At 33.8% G+C, this 15,877-nt stretch overlaps 5 protein-coding genes across 9 annotated transcripts; 3 read left to right on the plus strand and 2 right to left on the minus strand.

Moving 5' to 3' along the window:
- Positions 1 to 5,328: 5,328 nt before the first annotated feature.
- Positions 5,329 to 7,985, plus strand: LOC125224386 (probable WRKY transcription factor 43). Its single transcript, XM_048127782.1, has 2 exons — positions 5,329 to 5,650; positions 7,609 to 7,985. The coding sequence occupies exons 1-2, from the start codon at positions 5,343 to 5,345 to the stop codon at positions 7,784 to 7,786; spliced, it is 486 nt and encodes a 161-aa protein (XP_047983739.1). The 5' UTR covers positions 5,329 to 5,342; the 3' UTR covers positions 7,787 to 7,985.
- Positions 7,986 to 8,166: 181 nt separating this feature from the next.
- Positions 8,167 to 9,740, minus strand: LOC125219539. Of its 3 annotated transcripts, none has more exons than XM_048121547.1 (3): positions 9,411 to 9,740; positions 8,805 to 8,897; positions 8,167 to 8,668 (listed from the first exon to the last, which is right to left on the minus strand). In XM_048121547.1, exons 1-2 carry the CDS (start codon positions 9,560 to 9,562, stop codon positions 8,834 to 8,836), a joined length of 216 nt encoding a protein of 71 aa, XP_047977504.1. In that variant the 5' UTR covers positions 9,563 to 9,740; the 3' UTR covers positions 8,167 to 8,668; positions 8,805 to 8,833. The 3 variants fall into 3 exon arrangements, with proteins under 3 accessions (XP_047977504.1, XP_047977505.1, XP_047977503.1); XM_048121548.1 differs by having other exon boundaries at positions 8,167 to 8,456; positions 9,411 to 9,739; XM_048121546.1 differs by having other exon boundaries at positions 8,167 to 8,613; positions 9,411 to 9,738.
- Positions 9,741 to 10,365: 625 nt separating this feature from the next.
- LOC125185370 lies at positions 10,366 to 11,416 on the plus strand. 2 transcript variants are annotated; one of them, XM_048081896.1, is made up of 3 exons: positions 10,366 to 10,769; positions 10,854 to 10,913; positions 11,227 to 11,416. In XM_048081896.1, exons 1-3 carry the CDS (start codon positions 10,439 to 10,441, stop codon positions 11,244 to 11,246), a joined length of 411 nt encoding a protein of 136 aa, XP_047937853.1. In that variant the 5' UTR covers positions 10,366 to 10,438; the 3' UTR covers positions 11,247 to 11,416. The 2 variants fall into 2 exon arrangements, with proteins under 2 accessions (XP_047937853.1, XP_047937854.1); XM_048081897.1 differs by lacking the exon at positions 10,854 to 10,913.
- Positions 11,417 to 11,984: 568 nt separating this feature from the next.
- On the minus strand, positions 11,985 to 15,113 carry LOC125223719. Of its 2 annotated transcripts, XM_048126986.1 has the most exons (3): positions 14,756 to 15,113; positions 12,593 to 12,609; positions 11,985 to 12,202 (listed from the first exon to the last, which is right to left on the minus strand). In XM_048126986.1, the coding sequence occupies exons 1-3, from the start codon at positions 14,950 to 14,952 to the stop codon at positions 11,985 to 11,987; spliced, it is 432 nt and encodes a 143-aa protein (XP_047982943.1). In that variant the 5' UTR covers positions 14,953 to 15,113. The 2 variants fall into 2 exon arrangements, with proteins under 2 accessions (XP_047982943.1, XP_047982944.1); XM_048126987.1 differs by lacking the exons at positions 11,985 to 12,202; positions 12,593 to 12,609 and having other exon boundaries at positions 14,576 to 15,102.
- Positions 13,366 to 13,982, plus strand: LOC125223720. The gene has a single exon (XM_048126988.1). The coding sequence runs from the start codon at positions 13,459 to 13,461 to the stop codon at positions 13,663 to 13,665; it is 207 nt and encodes a 68-aa protein (XP_047982945.1). The 5' UTR covers positions 13,366 to 13,458; the 3' UTR covers positions 13,666 to 13,982.
- Positions 15,114 to 15,877: the final 764 nt, after the last annotated feature.

Here is a 15,877-nt window from a genome sequence, read left to right on the forward strand (position 1 = left end):
AGTCGGTGAGCTTTTCCATCTCCACCAGATCGAAGATCCACTCCGCAGAGTGGTGTTTCTTCCTCAACTCGGATGCGGTGGGGCGGGGGAGGCCATGGAGGTAGTTGCGCCGGGGATAGGTGAGAGAGAAACATAGAGAGAGAAGTGGATTGGATTTGGGAAGGGAAGAGGTGTATACACGTAGCTGCATCATTTTGGTTCTTCCAAAACTACCCTTGTGTCAATTTAACAAAATAAAAAAATCAGCTAATGTGTAATTATTAATAACCATTAGATGTGATTAATGGATGGATGAGATTTGGTCTCTAGTTCGGTCTTTAAGAATGGTTCGACATTGATCACAACTCTATATATATATATATACTCTATATATATATATATTATTACTTCATTCCATTAGTTTATTACTTCATAATGTGTTATGACATAATTATCTTTCAGTTGAGTTTAGGGTTATTACTTCATTCCGTTAGTTTATTACTTCATTCAGTTATGTTATTGTTATGAGCTTATTACTTCATTCAGTCGTGCTATTACTTCATTCCGTTAGTTTATTACTTCATTTATTCATGCTATTACTTCATTCTGTTAGTTTATTACTTCATTCCGTTAGTTTATTACTTCATTCAGTTATGTTATTACTTCATTCCATTAGTTTATTACTTCATAATGTGTTATGACATAATTATCTTTCAGTTGGGTTTAAGGTTATTACTTCATTCCGTTAGTTTATCACTTCATTCAATCATGTTATTACTTCATTCTACTAGTTTAGTACTTCATTCCGTTAGTTTATTACTTCATTCAGTCATGTTATTACTTTATTTCGTTAGTTTATTACTTCATTCAGTTATGTTATTACTTCATTTCATTAGTTTACTACTTCATTTCATTAGTTTATTACTTTATTTTATTATTTTATTACTTCATAATGTGTTATGACATAATTATCTTTCAGTTGAAGTAAATTCAGTATATAATGAATGCGAAAAATTACTTCATAACATATATTCATTTAGTTCATTATGTAGTGAATATAGTTCATTATTTACTCCAGCAAGTTTTTGTCGAATAAAATAAAATAAAAAATTCTAAAAAAAAAAATTAAAAAAAATATAAAAGCATTTTTATTTAATAAAATATTAAATTAATTCTAAATTAATCATAATCATAAGATAAAGAAAAATGAGTGGCCCAAATTTGGTCTCTAGTTCGGTCTTTAAGAAGGGTTCGACATTGATCACAACTCTCTCTCTCTCTCTCTATATATATATATAGAGTAGTGATATAGGGCAACTATCCCTTAAATGTATAACTAGAGAACAAATCTCAACCACAAAATTAAAAAATCAAGGGCTAAGATTCAGCATAGGATTTCAAAATTAATCCAAATTTTACTTCACTACAAGAGAGAATTAGTTCACCGCAACAATGTAGGGGTATAATAGACGTTCAACAAATGAGTTAAGGTTAAAATCACTTACCCTATTATATTCATTTTCAAAATTCGTCTGAGCTTCTTCTTCTATTCTTCTTTACTCTCTAGAATTTAACCAAACGTCATTTCCTTAACCTCCATTCGTCGTTTCCTCCGCCTCCAGCTATCGTTTCTTCCATCTCCAAACGCTGAAGTGAATATTATATACGTTTTTCTAGCTATTTTTCTCAATCGTGTTTCTTAGTTGTTTATATACGTTTAACTTCACCGCCTCACGACCGCCAGGCTCTCACGGCTATCGCACCCCTTCAGCATCGTCACCTCACCAGAGCCGCTGTCGGTGTGCCATTGTTGCAGATTTGCCGCCGCGGCCACCGTCAGTTTGCGCTCGGAGTTTTCTAACTCCACCGCTGCCTATGTCCGTTCAAAGCTACATCATCTTCATCTCCTTCGCGCTGCCTCTGCTCACCGTGTTTGTTTCTGCTGCCGAGTCACCACCTTGGACAAATGCACCTTGCCGTTATTGCTTCATTAAAGACATAACTAACTTCATTATATCAATTTACTACTTCATCAAAAAGAATATGTAGTTTATTTTAATGTGCAAACAACACATCAATTAAAGATGTTACTTCATTATAATGTGTTATTACTTCATTTTTAGAGTCATTTACTTCATTATAATGTTTTATTACTTCATTTTAGTAATAAAACATATTGTATAAACAAATCGTTTATATTACTTCATTATCATAACTTATTACTTCATCATACGAATTCAATACTTCACAACAACTAGATTATAGTTAATAGGAAAACATATCAGTTGCATTACCTCATTACATAAAATATGTTGTTCATTTGAATATGCAAATAATGCAGCAGTTAATTTTAATTCTAAAATCCTAAACACATACAAAACAGTAAACATATAGTTCATATTTATAGACTATTACTTCATTATCATTTTTATTACTTCATTTTGGCAATAAACCTTACTGTATAAACAGATCATTTATATTACTGCATTATCATAATTTATTACTTCATCTTATCAATTTACTGCTTCATTAAAAATAATATGTAGTTCATTTTAATGTGCAAACAACACACCAGTTAAAGATGTTACTTCATTATAATATATTATTACTTCATTGTTAGAGTCATTTACTTCATTATAATGTTTTATTACTTCATTTTTAATAATAAAACCTACTGTATAAACAGATCATTTATATTACTTCATTATCATAACTTATTACTTCATTATATGAATTCATGCTTCACAACAACTAGATTATAGTTAATAGGAAAACAAATTAGTTGCATTACCTCATCACATAAAATATGTAGTTCATTTGAATAAAGCAGTTAAATAATTCGCACCTATAGTGTACCCAAAATAAGTATGCTGAACGAAAAAAAAAAAAAAAAAATTCAACGAAACAAAACTCATTAACAGTGAACTAAAACCATTGGAAAGTGAACTAAATACATGTAAGAAGTGAACTAAAACCACCACTTAGGACTATCCATTTTCTCCTGCATTTTCTTCAACATGAGCAGTCCTCACTTCGCCTCATTACCCCAACAAATCTTTTGGAAGCCGTACAATGAAGACTCCAGGCCACTCTTTCACCTTGACACCAAAATTAATCATAACTATCGATGATGATGAAGACGACAAGCCAGAGCTGCACCATCATAGCAAAGAGAAGGTGGACAAACCTAACGTGGAACTCACCTCAGATATCCAAGGACCTCAACAAATGGAACTCATTATATTCACAATATACATCACTATATGCTCAATATACATCACTGAAAGCATATACTAGTTCACTATAGGCACAATTTACTCCACTGTATGCATATACTAGTTCACTATATGCTTAATTACTTCACTGTAAGCATATACTAGTTCACTATATGCACAATATACTTCACTGTGAGCATATACTAGTTCACTATATGCATAATATACATCACAATATTCACTTCACTATAAGAAATATTCACTTCACCATAAGAAATGTTTATTTCACTATAACAAATATTCACTTCAAATGGTCTCAGTTTAAGCCATATACTTATGCACCATTGTACTTCACTATAAGAAATATTTACTTCATAATGTCTCAGTGTACAAGCTAATTGTTATACTTCACTTCATAATGTCTAGTTACTGATATATACCATACACCTAGGAACCATTATACTTCACTGTAAGTCAGATTTACTTCATTATAAGAAATATTCACTTCATACGAAGATGAATCAGATTCGAATTAGGCTTCTTATAGAATTGATACCGAGTCCATTTGATCAATTGAAAACATGTGGCCTGTGTGAAATAGCAAATTTGCAGATCGTGAAATTGACAGTTGACGATAGAGAAATCAGTTCTTGCGATGAAGAATCTGCAATTGATGATGGAGATTGTTGAACGTGAGCGAAGCTATGTAGATTGTATAATTGGCTAGGAGATCACAACAAATCAACGTGAGTGATGGAGATAGGGAAAATATCAGCATTAGCGATAAAAATCTATAGAATCTGCGTGAGTATAGCGAATTTGCAGATTCTGAAATCGATAATTGACGATGGAGTAAATCAGTTCTTGCGATGAAGATTCTTCAATTGGCGATGGAGATTGATGTGCAATGGAGATTACAACAAATTAGTCGGGGAGCAGGAGGCGACGACGGCACAGGTGTAGATATATTGTCGGTGCCCGCGAGAGGAGGTGAGCCGTACTCCCCGAGAGGCAGACCGGAGGAGGGGGCCACAGATAGGGAGGCAGCCGTGAGAGGCAGGCAGGCCGGAGGAGGGTGTCGCCGGAGAGGAGGTGCAAGTGTGCTCCGCCACCTCCGTCGTGAGCGAAGGAGAGAGTGTGTGTAAGCGTGAATGGTGTGTGTATGTGAAAATATGAGAACAAAGTTGATTTCCTAAAATACCCCTATGCAATTTTGATTAACTAATGTTATTTACTTATTTTAGTCATTGGATTAAGATAACATGTGGCTGAGATTTATTCTCAATTTATACACTTAAAATTAGTTAGACCTTGATCACTGCTCATTAAAAACTAATACTCCAGTACTAACTTTTTACTAATATTTTCTGCACACTTTTCGTCACATCTTTTAAAACTCACACTAAGCCAAATCGAGACATTATGTCACAAACATATAAAGTATTAAAGTGTCAGGATAACTATATTGTAATCAAATCGAGACATTATGTCACAAGCATATGAAGTACTATTAAAGTGTCATGGTAAACCATGTAATCTACCAAAATTGTATTTGTAGAAATTCAAATAAATGTTGCTAGTATTATTAACTTTGTAGATCACACTCATTCTCTAGTATCAGATCCAGAAAACAAAATTCAAGGGTCAAAACTAGTTGACCAAAGAAGGTCGTCAGTTGTCATTGCTTCGTTGGAATAGGCGTTTGTCGTAGTTAATTTGGGTTGTGGAAATCGCACAATAATAAGAGAAGACTTGGGCCAGAGACAAACCTTGCAAGGAAGCGGAGGCCAATTTATGAAATTTCCCAAAGATAACTCACGAACCAACGATGGAATCAATCGACCCGCCCATGCAGACCTAGCTAATCACCATTTAATATTACTACAAAATGTTTCGTATAAGTAACAAATGGTCAAATTCCAAACAAAATAAAGAACTCAACAAAGAATAATAGGCCTTGGACCATATACACCAGCTGACGTCAGCCCTTCCTTCATACACAACGAAAATATTCCAATACTAACATAATTATTTGTCGGCTTTCAAGCCGCCCTATTTTTCCATATTTGGACCACACTTTCTTCCATATTTATCTCTCATTTTTCTCCAAAACAAACACACATCACTTCTCTAATTAATCTCTGCAAAATGGAGGATCACTCTTCTAATCACTTTCCCACTTCTTCTTCTTCCTCTCTCTTGGAGGGTTTTGATATGGGAATCAAGAGAGAGAGATTCCACGTGGCTGAAAAACCTAGGGCATTCTTGTCTGAGGAAAACTGTGATAGGATGATGATGATGATGAAGAAGAAGAAGAAGAAGAAGAAGAAGAGTGAGAAGAAAGTGAAAATGCCTAGATTTTCGTTTCAGACGAGAAGCTCGGTTGATATTCTTGATGATGGTTATCGATGGCGGAAATATGGCCAGAAAGCAGTCAAGAACAATAAATTTCCTAGGTATACACACACACACACACACACACACACACACACATATATATATATATATATATATATATATTGGTATAAGAGAAATGTTATATTGCATGCCTTGCCTTACACAAAGTTCCTAGGTATATATAAAAACACACACACATATATGATATATATATATATATGGGCAAATTGTTGGAAAAATCATGAAGTTTGCTCAACTTCCGGTGGTGTCTTGCAACTTTAAAAACCAGGTAGAAAAATCATGAAGTTTAAATTTATTCTTGATTATCCCCAAAGCGAAAATTTTGGTAAAATTGTGTGCGATATGGAAGTTGAGAAATCATGTGTAGACGTCATCATCGGTGAGTTAAACGGTGTTGTTTATTCATCACCGCTGAATTAAATGATGTCGTCTATTCATAAACAAAACAGTTCTTTCAGTTGAAAAACATCAACTATTAGACGACCAAATTTTTATGTGGTGGGATTGTTTAGAATAAATCCAAACTTCATGGTTTTTCCGACTGAATATTAAAGTTGCGGGACATATTAGAATTTGACCAAAGTTCATATTTTTTCCGGCAATTATGAGTTTCATATTAAAAGCGTGATCGTCATTTCCTTAAAAAGATTTATGTAACATTATTTGTGACCGCAATATGAAGTGATTTAGATAATTTATACGTTTGATTTTGAAATGTTACAAGTTCTAGAAATATGTTATAAGATGCTAGAGCTAGACATAATCTAAAACTGAGATTAGTCAAACACCCTCTTAGTTTAATTTGTCATAGAAAAAAGTTTCTAAAAGAAAATGAGTGATTCGAGAAGTGTAGATGCTGCTTGATTGGAGGATTTGAATTGTATTTGCATGTTGCTAATTAGGAGGGAATAGTTTTGACTGGTCTTATTCTTACCACGAAAGATTTCCTTAATTAGGGAAACTAGTGGAAACATTCCATTGTCTACCAACCCCCGCCGCCACCCGCTGTCTGCGGCGGCGCGGCGGTATTCATTAGTTTTATATACTAGTACATGAAATGGTCCCAATTGTAATATATAGGGTAGAGATGGTAACAAATACTCCTAGTAGTATATATTATACTCTCTCAGTCCAAAAAAAATAGTTTTATTTGTGGATGGTACTAGTTTTAATAAGAAATTGATAAGAAAGAAGGAGAAAAAATGGGTAAAATACGAGAGATAAATTTTCTATTTTTAAAAATGAGACTATTTTTTGTGGACAACCAAAATGGCAAAATAAGACTATTTTTTGCGGGGATGGAGTATTATATAATATATAAGTTTGGTTATCGTGAAGATTATGTTTATTTAAGAATTATGTGAGAACACTACGTTGATGTGGAAAGTCACTGCATTTGTCGTCAAATTAATTGCAATGAACAAATGGGTATAACTTAATAGGAAGTTCGATCCCATGCGATGTTGTTCATTGTTGTTCTTTGCGATCGAAATGCAATAACTGTATAAGCTAGAGGCAATCGAAATGCAATAACTATATCTAGAGGCAATAAATTTCATATTCTTTTAGTGCAGTGAAATCATTGACGAATGCAATAACTATATAAGCTCAATGTAGTGTTCTCTATGAGGATATTCATATAAAATCATGTTTATTTTGAAAAGAAACATTTCTAGTTTCAATCACGAAGAATTGCAGTATGTCGATGCATATTCTTACTGGATAAGTGCAACACTAGGGTTCGAATCCGACAAAAAAATTCATTGAATTTATTTTTTATGGAGTTCTAGAGATGGTTCATTTAATTTCATTTTTGTGGATGAGTGTTCCTATTGAGATCGAACCCAAATGCTTCATTATTCCAAAAAGAAATGTGAGAGTATAAAAATACTAGAAATAATTCTCATTTACACCGATATTTATTATTCATACTGAATTCTTCTCCTTCCGATGAAGTGAGGCATTATTGAAGTGACGAATTTGTTATTGATGGCAGAAGTTACTACCGGTGCACTCGTGAGGGGTGCAACGTGAAGAAGCAAGTCCAAAGGCTATCGAGAGACGAGAGCATCGTCGTCACAACATATGAAGGGAAGCACACACATCCGGTGGAAAAACCAAGCGACAATTTCGAACAAATTCTCAGTCAGATGCAGATTTACCCTAGTGTTTGAAAATAATGTTGCGTAACTCAAATTATAGTATCCAATTTCAGGTACACATAGCATGATAGCAACATATATATCATGTCGAAGATTGTACGTAGATTATTTATGTGTAGTGTGTCAAATATAAATTTCAACCAGAAATAATAATCTCTTGATTCATTAATTTATTCGAACATGATTTTTTTTGAGGGGGAAATAGTCATGTTTGATATGACTGAAATAGTCATGTTTTGTAGTACTTTTCTAGATAATGCAATGAATTTGTAAACACATTTAAAGTATTCCATGTTACATATGCAGAGTGCTTTCAACACAGTTGGGTCAAAAGAAATGTCTCAAGTATATTAAACCTGTAACAATATATTAACTGCAACAATATGTGTAACTAAAAGTAAAATCTTGTAATCATAGTTTCATATATTAGCTTATCACCAGCTGTTAACTGTCACCACCAGATCTAATATGGAGTAGTAGTATTACATTACAAAAAACTGAACCTCTATCGTCCGACACAACAAGACCAGTGACGAAGCTCATATCTACTCGACTCATTTTGAACATGCCACTCTTACTAATTAAAAACATGATTTTGAACATGACGTTTATGTAACAAGAAAATCCAACTATGGGATCAACAACTAAGAGCAAGTGACGAGCATAAAGAGCTGAGGAAATCCTGAAACATGAGAACATAGATAGGTACGAGGCCAAGGTAAAATCACTCATATTGATCAACTCAGTTCAAAGTCGCAGTAAAACACCAAAACTCAACCAGCTTGGAAAAAAGAGGCACTAATCACCAGATCCACTTCCTCTGCTGTAGATTCTACAATCTACACATTAAAGCTTAGTTGGTTGTGATGCTAACGATCATGACAAAGACGGGAGCTACAAATAGTTTAGCAACAGGATGCAAGAACCACATTAAAGATTTCTTAAAGAGCACATATTCATTTCAGAGACGTGCAATAAGGATTTATTTAGATTTCACATGAAACTCCATAGAAACATTTAAAAGAATCACCTGTGCTAGACGTAAATTGAACCTAACGCTTAGTCTTTCTTGGGGATATCTTTCTCTGAAATTTCCTTGGGTTTTGCCTTCTTCTCTATTTCCCTGCAATAACATCAAAACAAAATTTTGCTTCTGTTTAGGCTTACAAGAAAAAGAAAAAAAACAGCTCACACTCAGATCCATGTTATTAACCGCTACTGAATTGATCGAAAGATCTATCCAAAATTGGAATTTTATATCCCTCATCCAATTCTAACACCTTCTATTCCAGAATATCATGCAGCAGTTCATCATAGCTGCTTAATATGAACAATAAAGTATGCAAATTTGTGATAATCAATGAAGTCAGCATCGGATTCCCAAAAAATTGGTCAGAAAATTCAATCAGCATCACATTGAATCAATACCAAAAACAAAACATTTAGAATGATCAGAATTCAGATATATTCAAATTTATTTCCCTTCATTCAATTTAGTAGCCGATTAAAAAAAAGACAGGAAATTTTCAGTCACACTCCCCAGATTACGCAGTAAAGAGATCACAGTAGCAAACGAATTCTAACAAAAACGGCATGAATAAAATTCGTAGAGAATAAAGCAATTATCGGTGCATACTTAGCGGCGGAGGCGGATTCCTCCTCGAGCCAGCTGCGGATTTGGCGGACGTTTCGGCGGAAGATGGTGGCGGACTGCTTCACATCGCTCCGCAGCAGCAGCACGACGGCGCTCACTCCGGCCACAGTAAGTATGAAATTAGTCAGCGCCATTTTTCTTTCCAATACGATTAATTCCACTGAATAGAGATCAAGACTGATCGTTTCGTGATATCACAAATCAATTAATTAGATTTCTAGGGTTTTGAACAAATGAAGAATTCTTGGAAGAAAAGAAAATTGGGGGAGAAGCGGAATTCAATACTGGAATCATTTCGGGCCTGGCCCGCTATCCTAACGGGCTATTGGGCTAATTCAGCCTTTTATTTATCCCTTCTTTGATCGCCATTTCCTTTTTCTTTAAATTTTGTTTGCCAATATTAAAAAACGACCGAGCATATAAAATAATAAAATCATGGAACAAGTCAACAAACACATAAATATATAAAATCAACTAACGAAAGAATAAAATGACAAAGTTTTACCAAATTCTGAATTTTTGAAAAGCGTGTACGTCCTTTTCAAAATTAAAATAAAAGATCATGAAGTTTTTAATTTGAATTTCCGATGACATGATTCTTGGAATTATATCACCGGTCTTGTTTCTTCCTTTTTTCGAAGTTTTAGATGTTGCACTTGAGAAGAACTAAGAAAAAAAAATCTAACCAAGATAATACAATACATTCTTTGTGCTCGAAAAGTGTTTAGTATGTCTTGTTTTTCCGATCACATTTTCTCTTGGGACTAATTTTATGTTTAGTGTGAGTATTTAATAAATATCGGAAAAAAAATGATCAAATTTTGATGTAGAATGAATCAATTATACAACAATATTTATTACTAGTATTTTATAAATTAAAACATATTAATAAAAAAATGATAAAGCGGCATGGACTCCCATGCATCATCTTATCCTTTCCCAGTTTCCCCTCTTCCTTCTTCAATTGAAGAGAGAGGGAAAGCAGAAGCAGAAGCAGAAGCAAAAGAGAAATGAGTGAAACCGATGAGCAAACAAGAGCTCTACAGGAGCTGTGCTCGATGTTGACCGACATCCTCCGATCACCGCCGCCGCTTCGCCTCTCGTTGATCCCTCGCCTCTCTCAGCCGAAGATCTCCCCGGCTGCTTTCGGGCTGCTCTTCATCGGGATCTCCGTCGCTCTGATGCTCTTCAGCTTCGTGGCTTTCGTGGTCGGCATCACGCTCATGCCGCTCGTCATAACGCTCATGTTTTTCTTTTATTTTGTCGAAATTCTCTCCAATTTGTCCAGAATCAGCCGCGCCATCTTCTGGCCTGCACCTCATTCCTATAATTTTGTCTCAGGTTAGTAATAACACAAACTTTCATCTTATTTTGTCCATTTACAGTATCACTTTTTTTCTTCTATTTTTATTTTTATGAACCCAGGTTTTCAAACAAGGACACAATTACCTACAGAAATCCAAGCCATCAACTTTAACTCCAAATGTTTGTGTTCCTTTTTATTGTTGATCATTCAATGACTTTCCTTCAAATTATCACAAATTTATCTCCATGAGCTAGAAGGGAAAATCGTGATACCAACTCGTGCCTAAGGGTTAGGGGCATTTGAATTATTAATGAAAATAGATTGTTAGTATTTTATTACGGAAGTCACAACTGAGAAAAATTTAAATTTCACATTTAATAGTATTTTTTATTTTAAAAATTCATAGGATTTGTCATAATTTCATCAAGTTTTTCGATTTAAACGGTTATTATAAAAAAATAAATATTAAACTATTATTGTGTTATATTGCAGTGTGGAATTATTCAAGATAAGATATGGTGCGGCCGGCCTATGTAAGGGTTGGAGAAGATTCGAGAGCACCATGTGTTGGAACATTAAGGATATCTTTGTATGTTTGTCTATATCTAAATCCTCCATATTTGGAGACGATTTATTTTGTCACCAACTTCCATTGTAAACAAAATAAAACAAATTTGCATTATTGACTCTCGTTTTCAAATATTTCACGTCATATGTCACATAATAAAACTGAGCCCTAAATCAAATTTTGAAACACCCTAAAATGTAAATTGTGTATTAATTGAGAACTACTCCCTCCGTCCCCAAAATTAGAAAATGCATATTTTTGTGAGACGGACTAAAAATGAAAGAGTGCATATTCTTGTGGGACGGAGGGAGTATATCTGTAATTCACGTATCCTAAATTCTATAACTTGACTCTGTACTCGATCCCGTAAAATTGGTATCGCTGTATCGGGTACGTAGTACTTGATACCTGTCGGCTTTCCCACCTGGGTATCCATTTTGGCACCCCTTAGTACATACGCGTTATGTCACAAATATATTGACCCAACTCCCAAGGTAAAATGAAATGAAATCATTCATTGCAAAATTGATTAAAAAAAATACTAAAATTATAAGATAAAACTCCAATTCATGCCCTTGTGGATACATGAAAAGGTAAAAATCCAAAACCAACCAAATAGCAAAAAAGAGAAAGTATAAATAAGTAATGTAGGTAGGGCAAGTGAAACAAATAAATTGAGCATCTACCCAACATATATGTGCACTCCAATGGCGAGAAAGAAGATGCAAAGTATAGCGGTAAAGATGATGGTATGCACTAAGATGGAGAGGCCGCTCGTCCGCATGTTGACGAACTCTATCCCCCTCCTGCCTCCAGGGAGTTGGAACAATAACCCAGGTGACAGTAGCACGAACAATATCACCGGTATAAGGATCGGTGCCAAATCTGCCGACATTTTATCTCTTCTCCCTTAGTACTATGTTTGCCTTGCTTTGATGTACTTGGAGAGTTTTATGTTTGAAGCTTTATTTGTAGAATCAAGTGTACAGTATTATTTGGAATACTTTGTAAACAATGCCTAAGTGAACATTGGATTTGTCACCTATATTTATAATCATAGTAAATGAATAATAATATCTTTGTCAAGCCGAGCCGGCAGGCTTGTTTGCTTGGGATGGGCCATTGTGAGTTATTGGGCTATACATATTTAATGCGGCCCAATTCCTTTATTGAGTAGTAATAAACAGCAGCCTAACTCAATTTCAGATCAAATTATCGAATATAAAAAACACTTGACATATCATAGTGCAACAAATATGAAAACGAAACAAAACACGATAGAAGATCCACAAAAAAAATTACACTCTCTGCAGTCTGCACACATGATGAATCACCACTAAATCAAATTAAAATCTCATCAAGTCTCACACCTTTTGCACGATGAATCGATAATCAATAGAGACATCATACCATCTCATAATCGTAGATATCTCGACAAAGCTATCTATCTCAACCTCAACCTTACGAAAACCCAAATCCTTGGCCAGCTATAGTCATAATAACTGCACAAAATCTCCACACACAAAATGGAGTAGACTGTTGGGTTATAAACCCACCCCACATCGGATGAGTGAGGGAAGTTGAAAGGTGTATATAATTCATGTCCAATCTCAATTAGTTTGAGACCTTTTGAGAGTGATCCAAAAACAAATCCCAATCCAAAAACAAATCCCAAAGAAAATCCGTGCGGGCTTGACCCAAAACGGACAATATCAAACTAATGTTGCAGTCCCAACACTGTAGACCTCAATATTTGCTACTACTATAAAACCGGACAAGGGATGAGCATTCAAATTTCTATTCAGATTTTTATCTAATCCGAACCACTCTGCAAATTAGAAGTTTTATGAAAAAAAATCTAATCCAAATTAAATTGTCCTAAAATCCAAAATAATCCAAAGATATCTAAAAGAAAAAAATGTGGAAAGAGTAGATAAACAAAACTTTCAAAGATAAAAAGTTGAAGTAGCATTTGTTTTTTAAATATTCCACTTCTCTTTTATGGGATTCTCACCTCTCCAATTTATCCCACACACCCTTTTAGATATTCTTCTTCTTGCAGCAGCTCTTTATATCTTTGCAACAACACATAATTTATCAAAAAAAAGAAAAACACACACAAACACAAAAACTTTTTTTTTTCAAAAATAGTAAAAATGATTGATTTTGCAGCAGTGATGATAGCCACTGCACTATTTGCATTTCTGTGTCCAGGGCTAGTTTTGCAGCTTCCTGGTAAGAACAAGCCAGTTGAATTCCTTAACATGAAAACAAGTGTTCTAGCCATTGTTTTGCATGCTGTGATTTATGGCTTGCTTCTTGTTTTGTTCCTCGTTATGCTCGACATCCATATCTACGCCTAGGGACATTCTTCCCGTCAGGGCGGACGCAGAAAAGAATATTGGTTAGAGCATTCCTGGTTTCTTGTTTTAATGATGTCTTAGAATAAGAATAATCTTTGATTTTTTATCTATGTTTGTTTAAACTTGTTTTGGTGCACCTTTTTTTAATTAGAAGGGAGGATGAGAAATTGTTGCTGGAATATTTTGATTTTGTTTCTTGGCTAATCTCTTGTATTTGGAAATGATTGGACATTATTGTATGACTAGTATTGTTTTCCCTCTTTATATGTTAACTTTTACTCTACCTTTCAAAGATTATTCAAAAGTGCATTTAAATATTCTCTCTCATATTTTCCCATCAACATTGCACATTTTGTATATTGAATATCATGATATTATATTTATGGCATATCATGTATTCATGTCTTCAATATTCATATGACATACAATATACTAATTTTTACTAGTATCTAATTATCTATAATCAATCCACACAAATGTAACGCGATTGAGAGAATGGTACAGTAGACATACAATTATTTGATAACCAGAAATTTGTTACATGAGCAGCTTTAATCATATTGGTAATTATTTCTATATTTTATTATTTCTCCAGTAAAAAACTATTATAATAAAATTGGTATTTTTTACGATTGCTTAAATTTTGTTAATTGATTTTTTTTTTTAAGTATAATCTTAATCTGTCAACGTAAAATACTTGGCCTCGCCACAACCTTCGATATATGATGCATGATATTTTTATTTTATATTCTCGTTATAAAATTTTCAAAATATTTCACAAATTCTTAAAAAGAACTCATTTTAGAGTGGACAATTTAAAAATAAATAGGTATTATTGCAATCCTACATTTAAAAAGGAGAAGACAGTGTTTATATTTCGATTGATATATTAACTAAATTGATACAAACATCACCACAATGGAACAATATGAATTCAGACCTCGATATGTATACAATTATCCTCCAATCACAAATCAAGAAAATGCACAAATATTTCTATAAATCAATACAACTTCAAATCCAAAACAAAGCATGAAAAAAATAATCAAGAAATATGAAGAGAAGCTGGTATCTGAATCAGCCCATATACACATGAATTCCAATAGCTAACAAGAAAATACACATAAGAGCAAAGTAAATTAGGGCATGAACAAGAATCGAAACTCCACTTGTCTTAAAATTACCAAACTCCACGTAACGGTTACCGCCCGGTATCTGAATCAGCAGGCCCGGTGAAAGCAGCACGAACAGCACCACCGCCACGAATACCGGGCCCCAATCCGACATCTTTCAATGATTTTCGGGCTTCTCTCTTGAAATGCAACAAAAATTATAGTAGTTGTCTGAGATAAGGAAAACGGCTGGAAATATATAGAGCTGAGAATATGAAAAGTTGAAGATTGGTTATCAAATGAAGCTATCAGAGATTGTTGTCAAATGAAAGCTATTTGAGATTCACATCACACTTTATGGTTATTTATTGTGTATTACGGAGTATTATCTATTATAGCAATTAAATGTTATTAACTTAAAAATAATCTTTATGGATGTTAATGGTCGAGTTTTAACTTTTAATAGCCAATTGTACGAGAGAAGAAAAAGGGAAAATATTTAAAATAATGTTTGAACGTCATTAGACGTATTTATTTACGAGAGAATAAAATTCGGAAAATATTAAAAATATTGTAAATAAGATTATGTATAGCGTTAATGTGTTGTGAAATTTTTTATAAATATAAAAGTGGACTAGGTTTAATTGACGGATCAAGTTGGAAAAATTAGATTATATTTAAGAGAGGATGGAGTATTACTGTATTATTATTTACTGAATTGGGAAATCAAATTTATCATATTTGAGTCAAAATTTAATACTATTACTACTCAACTTCCATATTTTCCGCTAAATTTTGTTCAATGTTGATTAATGACTAATTATGATTGCAGAATTGAAAATCGACCGACACCATTCAATAAACTCGATTCTGTTCCATCAGTTTATCGGAATATTGATTTTTCGATAAAAATCGATCACATTCGTCTAACTCAATTGTGTAAGTTTGGCTCAATATTTGGTTTGGCAAGACCAATTAAATAAATTAATCGTCCATAGTTAATACCAAGAAGATTCCATGCTGATAGGCGACAGCATAACCAAATAAGAAAAGCATTTCTTGCATAGTTCAAGTTAGAATAGCGTGACAAATGGACTCTA

This window comes from Salvia hispanica, chromosome 4 (genome assembly GCF_023119035.1).
Source record: "Salvia hispanica cultivar TCC Black 2014 chromosome 4, UniMelb_Shisp_WGS_1.0, whole genome shotgun sequence".
NCBI classification, from domain to species: domain Eukaryota; kingdom Viridiplantae; phylum Streptophyta; class Magnoliopsida; order Lamiales; family Lamiaceae; genus Salvia; species Salvia hispanica.

Bases quoted from the DNA above. Each gene is read 5' to 3' on its own strand.
- LOC125185370 (XM_048081896.1), top strand. From the start codon at position 10,439: ATGAGTGAAACCGATGAGCAAACAAGAGCTCTACAGGAGCTGTGCTCG. The intron at 10,770-10,853 runs GTTAGTAATAAC...TTATGAACCCAG, and splicing joins TTCCTATAATTTTGTCTCAG to GTTTTCAAACAAGGACACAA. The intron at 10,914-11,226 runs GTTTGTGTTCCT...GTTATATTGCAG, and splicing joins CATCAACTTTAACTCCAAAT to TGTGGAATTATTCAAGATAA.
- LOC125223720 (XM_048126988.1), top strand. From the start codon at position 13,459: ATGATTGATTTTGCAGCAGTGATGATAGCCACTGCACTATTTGCATTT.
- LOC125223719 (XM_048126986.1), bottom strand. From the start codon at position 14,952: ATGTCGGATTGGGGCCCGGTATTCGTGGCGGTGGTGCTGTTCGTGCTG.
- LOC125224386 (XM_048127782.1), top strand. From the start codon at position 5,343: ATGGAGGATCACTCTTCTAATCACTTTCCCACTTCTTCTTCTTCCTCT. The intron at 5,651-7,608 runs GTATACACACAC...TATTGATGGCAG, and splicing joins AAGAACAATAAATTTCCTAG to AAGTTACTACCGGTGCACTC.
- LOC125219539 (XM_048121547.1), bottom strand. From the start codon at position 9,562: ATGGCGCTGACTAATTTCATACTTACTGTGGCCGGAGTGAGCGCCGTC. The intron at 8,898-9,410 runs GTATGCACCGAT...ATGTTATTGCAG, and splicing joins GAATCCGCCTCCGCCGCTAA to GGAAATAGAGAAGAAGGCAA.